Source organism: Equus caballus, chromosome 7, assembly GCF_041296265.1.
Source record: "Equus caballus isolate H_3958 breed thoroughbred chromosome 7, TB-T2T, whole genome shotgun sequence".
In the NCBI taxonomy this organism is placed as follows: Eukaryota; Metazoa; Chordata; class Mammalia; order Perissodactyla; family Equidae; genus Equus; species Equus caballus.
The window spans coordinates 37,965,167-37,988,104 of record NC_091690.1 but is presented as its reverse complement, the minus strand read 5'-3'; the positions used below and the strand labels follow the sequence as shown (position 1 = coordinate 37,988,104).

At 46.3% G+C, this 22,938-nt stretch overlaps 1 protein-coding gene across 6 annotated transcripts in view; it reads right to left on the bottom strand.

Annotated features, from left to right (window-relative positions):
- Nucleotides 1-22,938, bottom strand: part of FLI1 (Fli-1 proto-oncogene, ETS transcription factor) — a 120,608-nt gene that overhangs the window by 16,336 nt on the left and 81,334 nt on the right. For all 6 annotated transcript variants that reach the window (XM_070272944.1, XM_070272946.1, XM_070272945.1 and 3 more), the window contains 2 exons: nt 20,768-20,971; nt 12,526-12,591 (listed from right to left, as the gene is read on the bottom strand). In XM_070272944.1, the coding sequence (XP_070129045.1) occupies nt 12,526-12,591; nt 20,768-20,971 (270 nt within the window). The remainder of the gene's footprint in view (nt 1-12,525; nt 12,592-20,767; nt 20,972-22,938) is intronic.

Below are 22,938 nucleotides of genomic sequence, written 5' to 3'. Positions count from 1 at the left end.
TTATCAAGCATAAGGTTGTTTGTGGTGTTGGTAAGGGCTCTTAAAGATTTTCATGGGCAGGAATTCCATAATTTCTCTTTAATCCATTCCAAACAGGGAAATAGCTCATTGCAATGGAAGAACTCCGGGTTGGGGTCTCAGAACTCCTTAGTTTGCCTCCCACCTCTGCCAGTTATGAGCAGCGCAAACTCAGCCAAGTGATTTAATCTCTCTGAATCCCAGTTAACCTATCTGTAAAAGGTAGATATTTGGGGAAAAAATGATTATTTTAAAATTTAAGAGTATGGAAAAGCAAATGGCCGATTTAATTCTCGCAGGGTTTTGTTGAGAATAAATGAGATCTCACAGGTGAAAATGCTTTATATATTCCAAAGTGTCCTATAGAATTACAGCTGCTATTCTTTTCCAGAGGTTAATTCATTAGCGATAAGAAGTTAATCTTTCTTGTGTCAACCAAAGCTAATTTCTTCTGGTTCTTTCTTTAGTGGAGCAGAAGGATTGAGTAAATATTTAATTAAATCGACAAACACTAGATTTTCCTTCCCCAGTGAATCCATCAACTGTCAATGGTATTTACTGAACATCTACAGGGCTGGAAAAAAGGATACGGGACAAAACTCACAATTCGAGAAGACAAGGTAATCTGTAATTAGGTCCACAGATAGTTTGTGAGTGTGGTAGGGCTCTGAGAAGAGATCGCAGTCTTTGGGAGTAAGGAAAAAATATCTTAAAGAGGCTAGACTTGAATTGGGCTTTGAAGGGTGTGTTGGATTTTGATAAAGTAACAACCCTACTTAATTTACCACTTTCTCTTTAGAATATGCCTCACACAAGAATTTGAACTTCCGCAGAGAGGGAGGCATGGTAAACTTTTTATTGATCCTCACATGTGGGAGCTTACTTATCCCTGAGACTAGAGAGGAAAACCCCACCCAGGTCCTGGTTAGTGTTTCTAGCCATAGGACTTCTTCCTCAAAGACTTTATCTTCTCTGAAAAGGATGTTTCATGAGAAATATGTTCTTTATTATCTTAGATAGGGACTTCTCTGAAGAGAGTAAATTGTTACATCCACAAAAAGAACTTGGGAAAGGTTTTTATATTAAAATAACCAACAGTGCTATCTGCTATCTATGCCTTAACTTTTCTCTGGAAATGCCCCTAACCCTACACTTCTGTCTGGCAGGAGAGAAGTTTCTCTCTCTTTCTCCAGATAGAGAGATAGACCGATAGATAGATACATAGAAAAAATTTGGCTTATGAACATGAGACTGAACAAGCTTCTTTTAAATATTTTCCAGCAACTGCTGCCCCCCAAACAACCTCCTTGTAGAATTTCTAAATCAGTTTGTTTGGCAAAACAAACACATTTGGAATATTCTGCATGGAGATGTCTACCAGTGGGCCATCTGGATCTCTTGTGGAGCTGGCTTTTTCTTTCCAAAGTACATTGGGACCACACTCCTCAAAACAGCCAATAGGGGTCACTTCTAGTTTCTATTACAAACCAAGACCACATGGTAATGGCAATGGAGTTACATCAACCGAGGCCAATTTCACTTTGAGTCTTCACTTTGCTATCTGAAATGGGATGAAACGTCTAAGTCAAAGTGAAACTTAGTAGAGATGGGAGGCCTAAAATAGTAATAGTCAAGAGTCTGGAGATGAATTGGAAATTTGAAACCTGCATGGCCTGCTTAGTAAATATGAAATTCCACTGAGAAATTGGTGTAACTGTGTTGGAGCTCCATCCCACTGAGCATGCTTGGTCATGGGAGGCCCCTCCCTGGCAGTGGTGGGAGGAGTAGTTGTCTGGCTGAGTCTGGAAGGGTGCTCCAGGGGTCAAGTTGGCCCCAACTACCTTTCCCACAGCCTTGCGCCGCTTCCCCTTCCACCTCTGAGGTTTACTTAAAGCCATTTTCCCTTATTAAAATGCAGCAGGGTTCATGCATTCATTGTCACCATCATTAATACCGCAGAGCAAGTTGGTGCCTATCAGGTTCTTGAGTTCTCCAGGGAGCAGCAAAGAGCAGCTTTGATAAAAATAAAGACAAAAGACATGCCCTAGGAGGGCAGAAAGGCCAACGTGGGGACTTTTAAGCATCCAGGAACAGGACCAGGGGTTGGGGTGTCTTCTGGCACAGGGATAAAAAAAGGCCAATACTGTGGTAGCAGAAAGGATGCTGATGCAGGGCACTGAAGGCATATTTCTCCTGTTAGGTATTCAAATAAAACCCTGGCTCTCAATGGTGGGGTGGTGTGGGGGAGAAGATTTCAGAAGCTATGGAAGGCACTTATTCTAAGAACACAGATGCTCAGTTCCAGCTTCCTCCCTGGCTACTTTGCCTACCAAGGGCACATAGGAATTGACAAGGGTGTGTGGGGTGGGGTGGCTGGAGCATCCTGGCCTGTGTCTTTAAAACGGTCCCAGGCGATTCTGATATCTTTGTTTCTCCTCCTATGAACTATGGATCAATGAAGAAATTTTATCGAGGCGAGGGACTGCTTACCTGTTGTAATTTGAGAGAGATTTCACAACTAGATTTATTGGACTAATACCCACCCGCCCTTGTTTTTTGACTTAAGCTTATTGCATTCCTTATTGATAGAAAGAGTGTTCTCGATCTCATTTCCTTTTCTAAATCTCTTCTTTTTTTCCTTTATTCTTTTAAGTATAATATTAAATACAAAAGGAGATGCAATGTTATGCAAATTATAAAGCACAACAATGAAAAGAACATCTGTGAAACCATCTAACAGGCTTCTTGAAATGCAAGAACTGAGAGTCAGATTCCTGATTTTTTGGAGCAGCAGAGGAATCAATTAATCTAATCATATCATCTTCACAACTAGATGACATCAGCTTCCTGGAAGAAACGGGCCTTTCCACGAGGTGGTGGATGGAAGAGGAAGAGGTGATCGTGGGGCCTTGTCACTGCCTGGGTGGGCAGGGGGCTGCGGTAACAGACTCTGCTCTGATTTGGACTAGCTTTGTGATTTGGGCTTAACCTCTCTGAGCCCATTTTCTCATATGTGAAATGGGAATAATAGCAGTATCAACTAAATATGGTTATTAGGAAGTGTAAATGTGACGTGAACTGAGAAGTTCTGGGCACACAGGTAGCCCTCAGTAAATGCCAGCTGTTATCATTCTGGGGGAGGGCGATAAGCAAGCCAAGGAAAGGAAGGTCTCAGTGAGCAGAAACAAAATCTCCCCTGCAATATTACTTTTGCTTGGCTTGGTCCGTCCTCGGCCTCTTTTCGCATTGGCACACACAGCAAGGCACCCAGACATGAACAGCCTCCAAAGAGAGTTTAAGCTGATAGAAAATGGGCCAAAAGGGTGAAGTTGGAATCATCTTGTGATTGAAATCTGCTCTTTGTAAGCTCTTCCCTCTATTCAAGGATGGGACAGCTTCAGAGGAATCACCTTGGGGTCAAATGAAGGGGACACTGAAGACAAGGTAGAGAGGAGAGGCAAGTGCCACACAATGTCTGCTGGGGATGAAGCCAAATGTCACTCTTGTATTTAGAAACATCACGAAGAGTTAGTTCTACAGTGAACTCCTGGGGAGTAGTTTAAGGCATTTTGCCTATAACTTTCATCCATCCATCCAATGGCCTTGACTAAAACACAGTGCCCACCTCCAAGAAGCTTCACGTCTTGCAAGATAAAAGACTGCTAGGAGAGCCTCTGTTGAATGTTGCGTTCAACAGACAGACAGTGGGTACAGGCAAAGCGCTGTGGGGAACGGGTGGGCAAGACAGACTGAGGAGGTGTCATCTGACCTGGGCCTTAAAGGGCGAGTGCACCTCCTAGGAGATGAATTGGGGCCGGGGGGTGAGACTGGGTGGGTGGTGGTGGTGAGATGAGAGGAAGGGTATGCCAGGTCAAGGGAGAACGGGAAACATTCAAAATTCTGTCTGAAAATAGACTAGACAGGAATCGGTTCACATTTGAAGGACAAATTTTTTGGGGAGAAACTCAATCAGCAAAACTGTCTTCTTGGGCAAAGCTGTCACACTTCTGAACCCTGAAGTGATCTAGACTGTTCTGGGACTTGTGCTTCTGGAGACGCGCAGAGCTGAACCTGGACGGCCTTCAAATATGCACACGCTGGAAAGGTTGGTTTTTGCCTCACAAGCCCTCATGCTGTGGTAGCAAAGTCAACTGGTCTGAGTGACCAGAGGAGACAGGACAGAGAAGTGCCCGCTGAGAAGTCTAGGGGCTCACCCCAGATGTGCCGTCTGCTTGGCACAACCCCAGGGGCTCGCGGCTCACAGGCGTGTGCCCCTGTGTTCTCTCCTGCAGTGAGATGCACGGTGGTGTATTTCTTTACCGTAATCAATTAATCTATCAAACACAGAAACTGAGGAGAACGATCATTGGAAGATAGCTTTGTATATATTTCCCACAAAATCCTCAAAGGAAAAAAACAGACACAATTCCAATTATTCTCAAGACACATGAGCTTCTAGAAATAAGGGAATGCATGCCTTAACTGGAACTAAAGAAAAAAAGAAATGCACCCCCAAAATTCCTCTACACCTGCCTCTAGTAAGGCAATAGTATGATACGGAAAGTCGTTTGCCTTGTTTCCCCGGAACAAATTTACACTTGTCTTAGGAAGCAGGCTAAGTGTTTCCAATGATTTAGAGAAAGCGGGTCCTAGGCACTGTGCAACCCACATATGTGCGATAACAGCGCACACCCACACCCAGGGAAAAAGTCACAGTTCTTTCACTTAGAGGAAGGAAGGATAATGGTTACTTAGAAAGTGTCCCAGACAAGCTGTCAAACTGAATTCAGAGAGCTGGAGTCTGACTCCGGGACAGGGCTGGCTGGCGAAATTCCCTCGGGATTGGGGTTTCCTGCCTGCTACAGCTTAGAGACAACGAGTCTTTGTTTCCAGCTCCCTCTCTCTTTTTCTCTCTCTTCTCTCTCTCTCTCAATCTCTCTCTGGTGAAAAACACACACACACACATACACAAAAAGACATGCAGCCCTCCAAAGAGGGTCAGATCGAAAGTAGACAAAACATTAACTCTGGAATTTCAAAGGAAAACAATTTAAAAAAATAAAACGGAGAGAGAAAGCTACTGTCTATTCTATAATCATAAATCTTGCCTTTGGACCACAGAAACAGCACACACTCACACACACACGCATTCAGCAATCATCCTGCTTTTGCTAAAAATGGATTAGGGGTATTTCATCATAAAGGAAAAACATATAATGACAAAGTTCTTAACAGGCCCTCCTGTGAGGCCTCAATACCCTCAAATTTTAAGTGCACGTTAGTTAACATAGACAGAGCCTGTGGAGCCACATAACCTGCTACATAAGAGATGTTATTTACTCCCTAAAAATAACAGGAGATTACCTCACAGTATTACAGGCCTTTTCCTACAGGCACACATGTTCCAGACCAATCCCCCATATGTTACCCTCTCCAGGGCGACATGCACACAGCCCGTGCCCACGCTGCACACTGTGCTCACCCTCCGCTCCCACACACACCACACTCAGGAGGCTGCCCACAGCCCACCCTCCCCCACATGCCAGACCCCAAAACACATCAGCCGCCGTCACTGCACCATACACACAGCGCACAGGGTTTAGCAATAAGTATTCTGCCCTCATCTATGTTTTCTCTCATCAAAAGAAAACTTCTTGAGGCATCTTTTAAATTATGGAAAATTTCAAAGACGCAGAAAAGCAGAGAGAACAGTCCACTGAACCCCAGAGGGCCCTTCATCCTGCTTTAACAAGCACGAACACACGGCCAATCTTATTTCAGCTCTGCTCCTGCCCACATCCCCTCCTCAGCCCCGACTAATTTGAAGCAAATCCCCGGCTCTTGGCTCCTCTGTCTCACAGTAAGACGTCCAACTGTACTCAGTCTTTCAGTTTTGACTAAGCCTCTGAGAGTCCCACCCAAGGCTCCCTTCCTCAGGCTCATGCCACATACTGAAGCCTTGGTGCGTACACAGGGCACACTCATACACACCCCAGGAACTCACCTGCGCCCCTTCCCCAAAACCCAGCCTGAACACGTGTGGCCCCTCACCACAGCCCCTACACATATAGGACAGACCTAGGCACAGTGATTGGTGTCATTGGTGTCTATCATCTTCCCTTTGTTTCACTATCTACTTCTAGTGCTACCATGCTGTATGTTCTAGAGGCCTTCCATCTTTGACTATGACCTCTAAAATTAAATCATAAAGGACACCCCACAGAGGATGTAAATGCAGGGGGAAATGGCAAGATTTGGTGATAGATTCCCCATTTAATTTTTTACTGACCCATCATCTGTATCTCTCTTTGACTGTCGGCCCCTTGAGGGTAGGTGCTGGTTGGGCACCCTATTTCCAGGGTTCAGCCTGGTGTCCTGTACACAGTAGGTTCTTAATAAATGAAGACATGAATGAATGGGGTGGAGGAGGGCATGGATCACAGAGTTTACATCCAGTCTTGACTAAGGTACTGAGTGACTTCAAGTTCTGTCCCTTGCTGTTTACTCCCTGTGTGATCTTGGCTGGACCCACACCTTCTCTGGCTTCACATCTCTTCTGTCCCGTGAAGGGTTTGGAGTGGATATTCAACTTTAGCTTTTAATAATTTTTCATCTCTTCATTACTTTCAGAGAACTTCTTGTATGTAGCATGCATTTTTCTATTTGATTATGTGCAGTTTCACATTATTCCTTAATAGTTCCATATGTGTATTTCCCTACTAAGGTTTTAAGCAACTTGGCGGTCTCATCTAGGGTATTATCATGCCATATGATATGGTACGGATTCCCTCACAACCCTTGGCATAGTGTTAGCATATAACAGACCTTCAAAAATATTCTCATTGTTTTTCAATAATAATAGTAATTACTGCTATAATTCGTGGAACTATCTTGTATCAAGCACTTATTGCTGTGTAGACCCTGTGAATACTATATCATCCCTGAAGGGGCACTGAAATTATCCTCATTTTATACATGGGGAGACTGAGGCAGAAAAAAGTAAGTGACTTTTCCAAGGTCAGATAGTCTGTTTGTGCCCAGAGCCTGAGTTTCAATCTCTATGCTATACTGCTGAAATAGGACATCAAGACCCACCTCGGGTAAATGGAGAGTATTAACTAAAGAACGTTTAGGATGTCAGATGCTTAAATATGTTGAGATAAGGATGTGAGAAGCAGCCTGGAGGGAGGAAAGAACACCAGCGACCTAGATTTGAGTCTTCCTCTGCCCCCAAACCTGGGTGACTTCCAATGAACCCTGAACTCTCTCTGTGCCTTGTTTTCATTACATACAGAATGGGGTTAATAACAATACCAGTCCTGCCTCTCACGGTGATGGGGTGAGGTGCAAATGAGATAATGGATGTGCAAATGCTTGGCAAACAATAAAGGGCTGCAGAAAAGGAGTTGTCGCCCTGTGCACAGGCCCCCCACCATCTGGAAATCTTGAGAGAAGCAGGGCTCTCGTTAGCAGGATCTTCTGCGCCAGTTGGGCATTTCACTAAAAGGACGTGGAAAGGGACTTTCCCCTGCTCTTTTTGCCATACTTAATGTGTAAGCAGACAGACGTTTTATCCATCAGCCAAGGCAACTGCTGGAGATGGCTATTCTGTGGGCAAGCAATCTCCCGGCAGTGGAGAAGCGGTTTTGCATTCAGCAGCGGGTCCTGAAAGTCTTCCCAGGCTGGGGCTAGAAGCTCAGTGCTCCACCGGCCACGGTGGGTTTATGAGATCCAGGAGTTAATAAACAAGGCTCAATGTCCTCTGGCTTTGGAGAGTCAGAGGTATTTAAGCAGACCCAACATGAGGAGCTAACGAAATGAGGGTTTAGGCATGCAAAGCAGCTCTGGAAGAGAGATCTGCTGATTCTTGCATGCTGATCTTCCAGCTGAGTACACTGGGAGGGCCCCAGGGCAGGGTTTATCGCCAAACAAGGTGGAGCCCTGACCTGCGCTGGTGCACACGCCCTGGCACCTCAGCATGGAGGGCAGAGAGAACGGGGTTTGGAGAGTCAGCGGTCCTGCTCCAGGGCTCGTATGCGCTTGGAAAGGCCACTTAACTTCCAGAAGCCCAGTGTCCTCCCTATAAATCAAGTTACCAATACCGTATCTACTTGTCGATACATATAATAAGCACATATGAGAAAGGAGTTTCTGAGATGTGAAGTGATATACTGATGTAAAGTTGTTAAAATCATTAATAATTACAACGTCATCAATGACAAGGATGAAAAAAACCTAATCATGATCATGTGGTCCCTTCACTCAACCTACATCTTCCTTAAAGTACCAACAGGCCTTACTCCTCCTTTTCTAAGTTGATTTGGGATCTGGAAAGGTCAAGATCAACCATCCAGTGCATCTCCAAGAAAGCCTGGGGTGGCTCTGAGATGGGGCTCATTTTCCTCTTTCCGGTTTGCGCCTGCACTGTAAAACAGGGCTTCCCAGTCTTGGCTGCAGGTTATGAGTAACCTGGAGAGCTTCAAAAAAATTTCCAGGGGCCAACCCGGTGGCCGAGTGGTTAAGCTTACGAGCTGCACTTCAGGGGCCCAGGGTTTTGCTGGTTTGGATCCTGGACGCTGACATGGCACCACTCATCAGGTCATGCTGAGCGGGCGTCCCACATAGCACAACCAGAAGGACCCACAACTAGAATATATAGTTATGTACTGGGGGGCTTTGGGGAGAAGAAGAAGAAGAAGGAAAAAAGATTGGCAACAGATGTTAGCTCAGGTGCCAATCTTTAAAAAAATAAATAAAATAAATTTCCAATGCCCATGTGTTACTCCTAGAGATTCTGAATTAATTGGTCAAGTTTGGGGCCTGAGCCCCGTATTTTAAAATATTTTTTATTTAAATTTTTGTGTGTTTTTTATTGTGGTAAACAGAAATAACAGAATTTACTATTTCGACCATTTTTTAGTGTATATTTCAGTGGCATTGAGTACATTTACATTGCGAAACTGCCACTATCAGAACTTTTTCATCCTTCCAAACTGAAACTCCGTATCCATTAAACAGCTCCCCATTCCGCCCTTGTCGCAGCCCCTGGAACCACTGTGCTACCTTCTGTCTCGTGAATCAGCCTCCTCAAGGTACCTCGTATGAGTGGAGTGATACAGTTTTTGTCCTAGGGCATCAGTGTCTTTACAAAGCTCTCCAGGTGATTCTCGGCAGTTAGGGCTGGGGGCAGTGCCCAGCAGGGCTTGTATATGAATTCATCTTTGGAAAAGAGAGTAGTGCAGGGACGGAAATGGAGATAATAGTCAGAAAATTGCAGGACAGAGAAAAATAACGGAAAAAAATTCAAATCTCTGCCCAACTACATTTCAGCCAGGTTATTGTTTTCATGCCAAGTCAGCTAGAAGTGAAAGGCTGTGTTTGTCAGGGAGACCATCTAAAGGAATGGATTTGGAATCCTACAACCTGGGTTTGAGTCCTTGCTCTGCTGTTGAATAGCTGTGTGCCCTTCAGAGAGCCACTTGATATTGCTGAACCTCACTTTCTCTCTCTGCAAAATGGACATAATCATATCTTCCTCACAGGAAGGCTGCCTGGCTCAAAAGCACAGGCAAAGGAGGTGAACGTGTCTGAGGTATCACAGAATCCTACACACGACAGTTGCGCTGCTACTGCAAATAGGTAATAATACCTTCCATCCTAATTTGTTTTTTTAAGTGCATTAGCCTTGATACCTAAAGGTAGAGACAGCACAACGGTTCTAGCTAGGTCCAATCCATGACCATAGGTTATTTAAGTCAAAGGGGCTTAAAGACTTATAAATTACTTTTTAAAATCTAGCCTCACTTCCTGGGTACAAATAACCCTTAGAGAGTGCCATCATTTTCAAGAGACATGCTGGAAGGGTGATCGTGCCATTTTAAAGTAAAAAAAGGCATTCCTATTTGGCAAGTGCCTTGAAGAAGCATTAACAGCCATGTCTCCTCACCTTCTTTCCTTTGTGCTTCCTGCCAGCACCTGCCCTTTGTGAAGCACAGACACACACACACAGCTCTGGTGCTCTTGATGAACTCTGGGTTTGTTTGTGGCTGTGTGTGTCTTATTCAAACAAGATGGAGCCAAGGTTGCATGATGTCTTCTTTTTATTTTTCCATTTAACATTTTAAGAAATAAAAATAGCTATCAGAGAAAAGCAGGAGAGAGGTGGGGGGAGGCTGAAAGGAGGGAGGGAAGCTTGGTGAGCTTTGTCTTGCTAATGTACTTTGTTTTGTGGATGATGGGCCGTTCAGACAGATTCAGACCACCTCACAAGGCGGGAGGCGACAGAGCAGCAAGACAGCTCAAGTGGAAAGCTTGCCTGGGACAAAAGGTGCACCTGCAAAGCACAGACTTAATCATCTCTAGAGGCCAGGGCCGATGTTGGGAGATAAATGCCCAGCACCACCTGAATGAAGTCCTGGCAGCATGTGCTTGCCTGGATACTAAAGTTAATTCATCTCAGAAGAGGGGTTGCTACACAGCCAGAGCGAGCTGCCCTTGCAATAGCCTGAATGAGCCCAGCAGCATTACTAAATGAGCTCACCTCACACAAAAGGAACAGGGGAAGGAGATGCAGTACTGCAGGTGGAGGAAAGGCTGAAAGCTAGCCCCGGAAGGAGCAACGAGTTGGTTATCAATGCAGTTCAACTCAGATGAATTAGCTTCTAAACTGAAATCTATATTTTAAGCCCGATATCAGAAATTCTCTCATTGGCTCTGCCCCAGAGCATCATTGGTTAATTCTGATATTGTCAGCAGGGCTTAGCCTGTAGAACTGGAGGAACATTCAAGGATTGCCTGTCTTCCTTCTTTCCTTCTCTCCTTCCTTCTTCTGTCCCTCCCTCTCTCCCTTCCTTTCTTCCTGTCTCCTTCCTTCCCTTCTTCCCTCTCTCCGTCTAGTCCTTCTCTCTTTCTTTTCCTTCCTTCCAAGAACTGGATCTCTATCTGCAATGAAATGAAGTTCAAAAAGTGAAACAGATCAAAACACAGTGGTTCTGAATGAAAGCAGAGCCCTCACCCTGTGGCTCCCAGGACAGCTCCTTAGAAGTCAAGAGCTGGAGTCTGGCTTTGACTTACACTGATTTAGTTCAGCCCCTTCATTTGGCAGAAAACTGAGGTTCAGGGGATGAATTGATTTCCCCAAAGTAAGCCAAAAGAGCCCTGACCTCCAATCTAATGTGTTTGTCACTATAATACATTTTCTTTCTTATAACATTTGCAACACGATGTTAAGTACGTAGGTCATCAAGTCAAATGTGGCTGGACAATAGAATGAGTCAATAGAACTTCAGTTTTCATGGCAAAATCCAATAAATCTGATTTGGAAAGGCAAATAGTAGCATAAATAGGCCCGGCCAGGGTGGGGCAGAGGAGAAGGAAGCAAAGGAGAAACACAAAAGTTGGAAAGCAGATTCATCAGGTTGTATATTTCCTCTACTACGTTTTCTGGTTATAAATTGCTAACAGGAAACACAAAGTTCTAGGTGATTCAAGGTGTGACCTTGGCCAAGGCAACCAGGCTCTTTGGGGCTCTGTTTCCTTCATAACTCATGAGGATTTTGAACCAAATGGTCTCTATGGCTCTTCCCTTAGAGGAGCCTTGTATTTCTCAGAAATATTATGCTGTGCTACGTTGCATGCAGCCAACAGTGAACACTTCTGCCTTCTTTCTATGTTATGGCAGGGGTGCGTTACAGAAAAAGTTGAGAAGCAGAGAGAACCAAGGAAGAGAAAATGCCTGACGTACTCTTATTCATTCTTCAAGCCCCCAAACAAAAGTCCCCTCCTCAATGGATTGTGCTTTTGACTTGTGCAGATTTTTCTCACTTACTGTGTTTCCTAATAACTATTTGTTCACATTTTCTTCCCCTAAACCAGGTACCATGAATTACTCCCTTGTTTAAATGCCCAGACTCTAACATAGTATCTGGAGTAACAAACCCTCACAGTGTTGTTTCATAAATAAAGAGGCTGAAAATGCTATTGTAATGTTTGCTAAACTCCTCACTGGCAAAAATCATTTGCGGAGACTGTTTTTTTTCTCTCTCTCAACCAAACCAAACCTCCCAGACAAAATCCCCAAATCACCACTTTAAAAATGAATTGGCATTGCTAAAATTTTTTGTAGAAACAAAACCCTTAAAATGAGGTATTGGAAGAATCTTTGAAATCTTCATTTCATTATCTTCAACAGAGAAAATCCCAAGTTTCAGCTTTGAAAGTGAGCAGTATTCATTTCATTCTAATTTCAACACATTTCCTTTCATGGAGTAACACCTCAAGTCATATCTTTATATCATTACAAGATATTTTAAAACCTTGTTGTATTTTTGCAAACAGTGGCACAAGGAGGTTAAGCTTTGGCTTCTCATCTCATATGCCAGAAAAAGCTGAGTGGAGCAAGAGAGTCAGTGCATAGACCTCAGGTTCCCTACACCAATCTTAACAGCATGGAACAGTGCCATGCCTGGTACTGTAGAGAATTCCAAGTGCGTGAGAGAACAGACTCACCTTCTTTGACACTCAGTCTTGAGGACTGGTCTGTGTGGGAGGTTGTGTTATAGGCCAACAGTGAACCTGAAAGGCAAAACAAAAGCAGGTTAGAACCAAGACACGCTTCTGAGATCTACAAGAGTAGGAGATGGAATGAGAAGGGAGCGGGGAGAAGAAGAGATGGGGCGGGGTAAGAGGGACACATGACTCGTTGAGAGAAAGAAAAGTTACCGTAATCCACCATGGGAGCCAATCACGGAGGACTGTCATGGCTTCCAGAGTTAGGGTCCGAGTCAGTTAGGACGGAAGGCTGTGGGTGGGACACCCACGACCCACCCCAGCAGCCACATTGATGGTTCTGATGTTCTTGGGGTCCACACTGTGTCATGGCGGGAGCACAGGACTGGGACTCAGAACACCAGGGCCTGTCCTGGCTCTACTGCTAACTCCCTGGGTGACTGTGGGTAAGTGGCTTGCTGTGTCTAGACCTTGATTTCTTCCTCAGAAAAATGAAGGGGTTGAACTACAATGGGGATTGGCAAACTTTTTCTCTAAAGGCCAGATAGTAAATATTTTAGGCTTTGTGGGCTAAATACAGTCTCTGTCGCACATTCTTGTTTGTTTTGTCCATGGGCCAGAGTTGGCCATCTGTGGCCTGCAGCCTGTAGTTTGCCACACCCTGGGAAGCCAGTACGATTCCTTCCTGCAATGACAAGCTTTGGGTTTACGGTCAGGCTCTTTCGTAGGTGGGTGAGGTGGCTGGCAACACTCTGTTAGTGGAGGGGGTGTTGGCAGTTGGGCAGGGGTGGGGGGTGGTACTCCCAATAATAACTCTTGCCTCCCTTTGCACATGTCTAAGAGAATACAACTAAACAGGAGGCGAAATCCACTGAATTTCCTGTCATCCCAGAAAACTGCTCTACAATCTTAAAATCAAACTTTAATGTGTGACTACTCCCACCAGGCACTAGTCTGGGCATTTTAAAGGGATGATAGTTTTTCCTGTTGCATACAAACAACATTTTCCCCTCTTTCCTAAAACTAGATTTGTTCCTTAGTTTCCAGCGAATTCAAGAGTTGTATTTCATGACACGCAGGCATTTTTGCGATTCTCCTTGAGATTCTCCTGGGGAAACTCTAAAGAACTATCAAGACCAGGGCTGGGATTTGCTTTGACAAAGGACACAATAAGCTTGACATAGTGTTTGAGCCTAAACAGTCGTTCTAAACCATCCCTTCCCTGCTCTCTGGGACGGAGTGCACTGACTCGGGGGCCAGGGCTTGGCGCCGCGAATGGGCTGTCAGACACTCTTCGCTTTAGTCTCAAGTCATGGAAGGGATGCAGGAGCAGAGCTGCTGCCTCGCCCAGCTGTGGGCGTTTGGTTGTGTGCCTCAGAAAACGTGTGCCCTTCCAGGCCAGATGACGAGGGGGAGAACTTTATAAGCATCATCCAGCTGCCCAGAACGTTTGACTTCTGGCTTGAGGAACTGTTACTTCTACTTCAAAACAGCTCCAGACAAAAAAGAAGAGCAATAGAGGTGGTATTGAGATCACCATATGCCAAAGTGTAGATATGTGGATATAATTTTAGAAATGAGACAGTCACACGCATGTAACATCCAAGAACCAGATGTGTTTTGTTCTTTCACACTCAAAAATGTCAAGGACAAAATGAGGCTGCGACAACCTTATTTTAATATAAGTTGTTATGCAAATGAGAGTTTAAAATTCGACTGGCCTCTTACCACTTGGTGGCTTTGTGACCTCCATCAATTTTCCTAATCGCTCTGAGCCATGCTCCTCATATATAAAATGGGCCAATAATAACACGCACCTAATACGATGTTGTGAGGATCGAATAAAATAATACATGTGAAGTGCTCAGAACAGTCCTTGGCTCATAATAAGGAGTCAATAAATGCTAGCTATTATCATTACTATTTTTATATCCCGTCTCCACAGACACCACAATTACATACAATAAACCCTTTATAAAAGAGCTTGCTGAGCATTCGTCTTGTGCTCTGGAATTAGAGTTATGAATGGGTTCTGCTGCAATAAGAAATAATCCTCCATGACTGGAAGGAGGTTAAGAAATGGACCAAATGTTCCAAGAGAATAGAAAAAAGTCTCAGGAGTAAGACCAAGAATGTCTGCCTCTCCATCCCGACATTCTCTCCCTCAGGCTGAAACCTCATGGCTGCAGCAAATAAAGAAAAATGATGGTCTCAGAGGAGCAATCTGCCTGAGTCATTGGGCCGATTTAGCTGAGAGCACGAAGCTTAGATAAACCACATTGATTAAATTTCCCCTTGCTGAAAGTTCTTCTTTGGGCACACGTGAATTCCACAGGAAACTCCCAGAAAGCCTGGAGAAAGGGTCATTTGGCCTCTGCAAAGCTTGCATGAAATACATATTTCATGGTTACCTAGGAAAAGGATTTCGCCCTGAAGACTCTTCTTGGTTCAAGTTTCACTCCTCGAAGGAGAGGCTGCTTCCCTGAGGAGGGGCTGGTCAGGGCATCTGACCCTCCTCCCGAGGACCAACACTCCCTTCTCTGCTCAATTTTATGTCACCAGGTCCTCAGGCTACAGAGGGTGGCAGAGCTCACTCTTCTTAAGGGAACTTGTTCTGATGGAAGAAGGTCCTCCCTGGAGCCTGGCCTCCCACTCTGCAGCTTTGGGTTTCTTTCTCTTGCTTTGAGGCTCCTTCTGCATGGGGCTAGTGTGCTGCTGAGCTCCTAATCTTTCCTGACACCATCTTGTGGGAGCAAATGGCTGTGATGGGGAGGACGGATGCCAAGACGCTTGGACGCCTACCATGTGCTGGACATCTATTCTCACTTAATCCTCACACGAGCCCCGTAAAGCCAGTATCACGTTATTCCCCTTTCACAGATGAGGAAATCAATATTCAGAGAAGTCAAGTAATTTGCCCAGGGTCACACAGCAAGGAAGGCCAGGTGGCAGGATTCCCATTCTGGTGTATCTACAAAACCTGCCCTCAGTCCAGCAGACCCTGCGGCCCCCAGGCTCAATCTAAGAAGCAGGCCAAACTCACATGATGCTGGAAATCAAGACAGGAGTCACCTCTGGGAGGGAGGGGTGGTGAGGAGAGAGGGCAGAAGGGGGCTTCTGGTCTACTCCCTGACCTGGCAGTGCTCGTCCCAGGAGGGCATTGACTCTGTGATAATTCCTTGAGCTGTGCGGGTATGACTTTTACTTCTCTGTATGTTACACTTGAATTAAAACATTTGGTTACTTATTTGTTTATGCATGCCTGCAGGCATATATGTAGGTCTATTTATTTGGGGACCTGAAATGCATGGAGTGGCTGCTGCTGAGAATGGGATGGCCTTCCCAAAGTGAAAGCATGAGGACAACGTAAGTTTCCGTTTCGAGTCCTTCCGTCACTGGATAAGGATTAGGGATCTGAAAGAAGATGGAAACCAGCAGAGTGAAGCTTTGCAGGCGTGGGGTAGAGCCCCAACAATCGGGCCTTCTGCACAGCTCCACCTCATCTGGGACACCTGGGGGAGGGGAGACAATGCTTCTCGGAGGGCCAGAGCCTTTGTCTCCTGCCTCACAGGGAATTCATGCCCCCCTCCCTGTCAGTCAGCATCCAGGGGCCTCCCTTTTCTCTGGGCTGCCATCACAGTGGGGAGGGGGGAGGGAGGAGAGAATAAGGCCCTATCCTCTAAACAGAAGGCCTGGCGGACTCCTGCACCTAGGGAAGTCTGGACTTTTGTTCTGCAGGAATCCTGTTCTCCTTTATTGGTCAGGCCCGGGCCTGGAAGGGATAATACTTCACCAGCTTAATTGCCCGGACCCATCACCTTTGCCCGACCATCTGAGGCTGCCGGTGGGAATGCCGCAAAACGCAAAATGTGTTTTCCATTAAGTTTAAATTAAAAATGGGAATCAAGATAGATACCTTTTCTGTGGTCTCCTTGTCACATAAAATATATTTTATTCTCTTGTGCCACCACTATTTGAAAATGCAGTTTCTTAGGATTTTTCACAGGTCAGACCCAAATATACATACAGAAGACAACTTTTTGTAAAAAGAAAAAAGACTATTTTTCCTTCTTCTGTCTCTGACCACCCCCACCCAGGACCTTTTGGGCTCCCAGAAACCCCAAACTCCCCCCAGTGGCCCTGAGTCTGAACTGCCAGTTGGGGACAGCTCTCATTCCTTTGAGGGCCGTCCCAATCTTGCCTCGTGATGCCCAATCTCACTTCCCACAGCCTGCCGTCTGTAAATATGGCCTCTGCCAAATGGGGTGTGCCTGCAAGAGATACTGGCCCGGCCACCAGTCAGGGCCGAGCGAGGGGCGCCGCGGGCAAGACAGGAGGACAGGGTTAGTGTGGTGATAGGTTTGGCTTAATCTGCCTCATTCCAGGAGGCCGCAGGAAAGTTTTCGGAAAGCATTTTATCTCTCGGTACAAATAAAAACAGAAATTGCTGTGGGGAGAGTGGCCTGGCCCTCAATGTGGAACCCCAGGGGAGTGAGGCTAACTCAGAAATAGAGAAGGGAAGACAGGTGTGGGCAGGTTAGCTGCACTGTCTGCTCGGTCATCCCACATCAGAGCATGAGGCTGTGGGCTGGGCTCCACACTGGGACTTCAGAGGCCTGGGTCTTAGACGCCAGTCTGTCTCCACTGGCTGTACACCTTTGAACCAGTTTCTGAGGCCCTCCCCACCTCAGTCACTTTGGCTTTGAAATGGGGATTATAAATAGTTGTCCACAAGGGGGCATCCTGTCCATGTAAAGTGAATGACACCTGGGGAGATGCACGCCTGAGCCCTGGTGTCCCCAGGGGACTCCAGAATGACCCCAAGTACTGTGAGCATCCTCTCCAGAACCAACCCTCCCCGTCCTCCTCACATTTCAAGTGTGGGTGACGTGACAGAGGGACGGGAGAGGGTACAGCCACTCTGCTGGGGCAGCTGAAAAGCCAAGGCGTGAAGGACAAGCACCTCCAGGCAGGCTGGGTCGATGCCAGGCCATTAGACATGGTGTGGAGGGGCTCAGGACATGGCTCTCTCTTCTCTACCCTGGAAAATACATTTTTTAATTTAAAATTTGGTATTTAAGATTTAAAGTAAACCTCCTCCCAGACAACCGGAATAAATACTCAGGTACCCTTTGCGAAAGTGTAAATTTGACACCGGAGTTTATAATCCTACAAGGTTTCCTTTTTCCTACTAAACCCAGAAAGATCAGACCCTGTGGAGAGGCGCAACTATTTTGGAGTGTTCTGACTTACAGCTAAATGAGAAGGTCTCCAGCTCTCCTTTTCTGGCTTTCCTCAGCCCTACGGTACTTCCTCCATCTGTGTCAAGGATCTCAGCTTTTTTCCTTCCACCTCTTGCCAAAGTGGAAGTGTTTGAACCCCAGTGTCCTTCTCAACAAAAGGACAGATGACAAAGTGCAAGGAATGAGCATCCCTTCCCCTTGCCTCGATCGGCTGCCCCAACCTCTTTCTCCAAAGCACTGGCCCCCCGCCTCAGCACAAAACACCCCCTGGAAGTCAGTCTGGAAAAACAGTGAAGTGCTTGAGGGCCTGGTGGTGGGCACTAGGGAGTTCCCGGCAATCCAGAGAACACACAGTCACCAGGCACGTGACCTCCTGCAGGAGTCTTAGCAGGCCAACTGCCACCCAGCGCCAGGGGGTCCCAGAAGTTGGACCCTGAGTGTACACATCAATTAGAAAGAAGCAGGAATGAAAACTTTTTTCCACGATAGCAGCTCATTGTAAGTTGAGGTTCCTCAAAGGCACCTAGACTATTACAATACTATGCTGAGGCAAGTTGTTTTGAACTTTAATACAAGCATGTTACTTTTTGCCTTTGCACGCAGACATGGTTTTTATATGAATGCACAGACCACTTTATATTCAGCGGTTTCAGTAAACATTATATCATATACGTGCTTTGTTCTATCTCCTCCCAGCTCTGGAAATTTGCCCACTAAGAAGCTCCTTTCTGAAAACTTCATATTTTTGTTGCTTTGGGGCATCTTCCTTAATGTCTATGAATATTCTTAAAAAGAAAGAAGGAAAGAAGAAGCAATCCACACTTTTTCTTGGCCTGCTACCTATACCGGCAAAATACCAAACTCTCTGGCCTCCACTTCTTCACAACCTGCTCACAACGTTGCGCCTTATTACCTGCTTTCCTCCAGTAGGACGATTCCTTAATGGTTCACAACGACCACCTTCTATAATTCCTGGACCTCTGAAGCACATGTTAGTCTGTGGCTGGGGTTCTTCTGTGATAGGAATTCCTAGTGGGGATCCAGGTTGTTTACGGACCTGCCAGAAAGCAGGTCCTGGGGATCGCACGGCATGAATGGGCTTTTCCCACATCAAGTCAGAATGTGCTTGAACATTCTCCCAACAAGGGCTCTGCCATGGACCCCAAAATTATTGGGCCCTTTAAGTGTTCCCAGCATGCTGTCATGCTGTTGCTGTCTATCTCTTCTCCCACAAAGGAAGAAAAGGGCCAGAGATTCCTGAACCTCCTGCCATATGATGCCAGGAGAAGCGGAAAGGCAGAACTGGTCGGTGTTTTTGCTTTGCTGCTCTCTCCTCACGCCCAGCTTGTGTGTGCCCACCTCCACCGCCTGCCCTGCCTACCTAGCCTCATTGCAGGACTCTGTGCAAAGGTCCTTTTTAAAAAATCGTATAAACACTTAAAGACTGAGAAATACAGATCATTAGAAAATGCCAATTCGCCAAAGCTCAGAAACACTGGGTGGAAAATTGCCCCTTTTTTTGAAATTGTTGTTTCTTGGGCTGACCTCATGTTGCAGCAAGAGTCAGACATGAGGTCACTGCTCTGCAGTTAACACATACTGCATCATCCACGTTCTCCCACTGGTTACCAGGCACCTCGGAGAGGTGACTGGAAAGCCCCGAGGCACCGGTGGAAACTTCCGAGGGCATTTTTTTAATTTGTAATTTTTACAGCCAGTGTGTGTTGTCCCCACCCCATGCTGCACACTCTTGCAGAACAAGACAGAAGACTGCAAGGACCACAAGTTGAAGACCCACCGAACAATGGAGAGCAAGGGAGGAAGCAAGCAACCCCAAGCCCAGGAGCCCAGGAAAAGCGGCACGCTCTGTTCTAGGATCTCGGCTTTGAAGGGGCTTCAAAATCATCAAATTCCTTCCTTGCCAAGCTTAACTCCTGCAAGATTCCCAGCAGCCTTGGCCACTGACAGCAAATACCACATCCTGAGCCGTCAGTCTGTCTTTGGACAGGCCTGACTGTCAGAAAGCTCCCGCACAGAGTGAGCCCACATCTGTCCTCCTGTCACTTCAACGCCCAGATCCCAGTACCATTTTTCTGCCACAGAACAACCCTTCAGTCCTTGGGGTCATGATATATCACCTGGCCTGGGTTTCTGGTGAAGAGTTAAGGCCAAGGATGTTAGTGGGCCTAAAAGGATTCTGTTCCCATCCCTGCGTATGTTTCCTATCAAATCAAGTTCATATCAAAACGATGGGAGCTTGGGGCTGGAGAACCATTGTACTGAATAATCCTCTGCACAACTGCCCACTTGCTTTCATAAACTCTCCCTTTCCAAAGCTGTTTTCCTTCTGACTGTACCAGGAGAACACTTCCAACAGACCCTAACACGCCTGTAGCATCTGCTCCTCTCCCTGTTGAGCAAGGCACGGTGTGTCAGTAGCATCTGGAAAAGGTGGAGTTAGGAGGTGCCAGAGTAACCCCAAGGATAATAGGAAGTTAACATGTATATTTTCAAGACCTTAAATCCCAAATCTATGAATCCAGAGTTTCCTGTAGGAACTTTAAGTTCTTGTTGGAAAATACCAGCCAGGGTATCCATCTATTTATAATGACAGAGGAAGTAGTTTCTGGAAAGGGTTCTGATGGGAAGAGTGTGACTAGCCTCTGGCAGACCCCATTGGGCCCCAGCTCCTTACTTGTTCTCCATTCCTTATTTTGTTTCCCTTGACACTACAGGACTGGGTCAGCCCCCTTGCAGGATCTGTAGGAGCCAACGTGACCTTGGCAACTCCACATGCCCCGACCTGCAGCTCTTGTAGCATCTGCCCCACAGAAACCACCGCAGGGGACCCGATTTCCTTTTCCTGGATTGGCTCTGTGGGGAACCAGTCTTCATGCATTCGGAGCCAAGCCCGCCTTGCAGAGTCTTCTCCCAGCCCTGGGGACTTGGGCTGCACCCTCGGGGGTGTTTCACTGCCCAGAAACACACAGGGCACTTACTTTCCCTGAGGTAACTGAGGTGTGACAACAGCACTTCCGTGTTGTAGAGGGAGGTGGCTCGGAGGAAGTCCTCCTTGTTCATTTTACACAGTTCCTTGCCATCCATGTTCTGGAAAAACGTTGTGTCGATCTCCATCAAGCTATATTCCTTTATCGCCCACTCCAGCCACTGCCGCACGTGCTCCTGTGTCCACAGCGTGGGGTCTGTAGAGAAGAGGACCTGTTAGCAAGGACTGCAGGCATAGGGGCTCCCTCCGCTTCAGGAAGGATAGGCAGCGTCTCCCCCACACCCCTCCTAGTGGGAAAGTGGGTTCCCTCCCAGAACTCCAACTGGCTCCACTGCACCTGGTGCTGCCTGAAGCACTTACCAGTCTGGGGGAGGTTGTAGACGCCTCACTCTGCATCCTCACCCAACATTCTCATTAAAGTTTTTGCAGGGCAATTGAAACCTTTGCCTGAGAAATGGCGACATTAAAATGAAAATAAACACAGTTCCACAGAGCCAGGGACCAACGTCTCTGGAAAGGGAAACCATCTGTATCTTAAGAACACCAGTGATTTCGCAGAACACCGATCTCTCAGATGGCTACAGAAAAGTATGCACGTGTGTACACTTTTACTGCAATTCCATTTGTGTAATTGGAAAACCCAGTGGTGTTAGTCTTTAACATAAATCCAACCTGGGTTTTCTCCTTTTGGGGACAGGTGTGTTGAAATTTCTACCAGATCATGACCAAAATGTTTTTAGGGTGTTTAAATCCCCAAGGACGAGAAGTGGTGTCAGAGAAAGAAGAGGACCTCGCCCTTGAGTGAACATGAACAGTTTAAGGCGGAGGCCATCTCCATGCAGGACCCTCACGGCTCCTTCTGAGCCAAGTGTGTGTGTGTGAGGGAAGCGTGTGTACTTTGAGCACTGGTGATGAGTTCTAGCAGGTTCCACAGTAGGTAGAACGCTTATATCTTATCACTCACCACAGTCTCTAAGCCACACCTTTCCTTGGCAACCAATTATTAGTGAATTCAATAAACACTTTAAATATGCTCATCATAGAATAAAACTACACGGCTCTTCACCTCATTAAAGATCTATCTATATGAAACATTTAGGCAGAAAAGCACACAGGTAAGCAACAGATGTGGTGGTGGTAGTTGAAAGAATCATAGGTGGTGGGGAAGAGTGTGAATTTGGAGAGCAGTGGAAGGCTTCCTGGAGGAGGGGAGGAGACTTGACATTGTATGTCAGCTGTCAGCCCCCACTTCTACCCAGCCTGTTTTATAAGCATGTTTATTGGTAGGAATGTCTGTGCTACCTCGCAACCACCTCACCCTCACATTCTAAGAGTCTGTGAAGGCTGTTGGTAAATGTGGGAACCAGGTTTGGCTGATGAGGAGTGGCCGTGGGAAAAGGAGCGAGGTTCTGCTGTCTCCCTCACACCCTGGAGCTGGGCTGCCAGCAGCAGATTCTCCAGTGCTTTTTCTCAGAGCTTCTGCTGACTGCCCTTGTCAGGCCTGGGTTCTCCACTTCTCCGTGGTTTTCATGTGCGACAAGCTGGGTGGTGGGGGCCAAGTCTGCTTTGCAAAGTGCCCAGCACTGGCCCACGTGTGGAGCCTTGCTGTATTTGTGCTGGAGGTGGAGCAGGTGGCAAAAAGTGATGGGATAGGAGAGGAGAATTTGGAGTCCAGGTCACAGGCTGCTGCTGGATGTCATACCGACAACCCAGTACCCGGTGACCAGTACTAGCCCAGATTTGGGGTACCTAGTATGTGCCAGCTGCTCCCCGTGTCCTATGTTTCACTTATTAAGAATATCCTGCAAAACGGCTTTTCTCTTTATTGTGCAGATGGAAAGTGGAGTCTTGAAAGGTTGGGTCCCTAGCTCAACTGTAAGTCCCAGTCCAAGCTGGGGTTCCAATCACAGTCCTCCCAGGACTTCACTTAGTTGAGAGCGAAGGTCGCCTGATCCACAGCCTCTCCTCTCACCTCCTCACGGTCCTGCCTGAACTCCCCTGTGAGTTACTGAGTTATCAGCCCAAACAACGGAGCTCCTCTTTGAGCTTCACGATACAAGTCTGTCTGCATCTCCCTCTCTCTCTCTCAGATAAATTTCTCACTTTGTTTTACTCTTTTACTGGCCAGAAACAATTAGGCATGGACCACTGGTAAATGGAAAT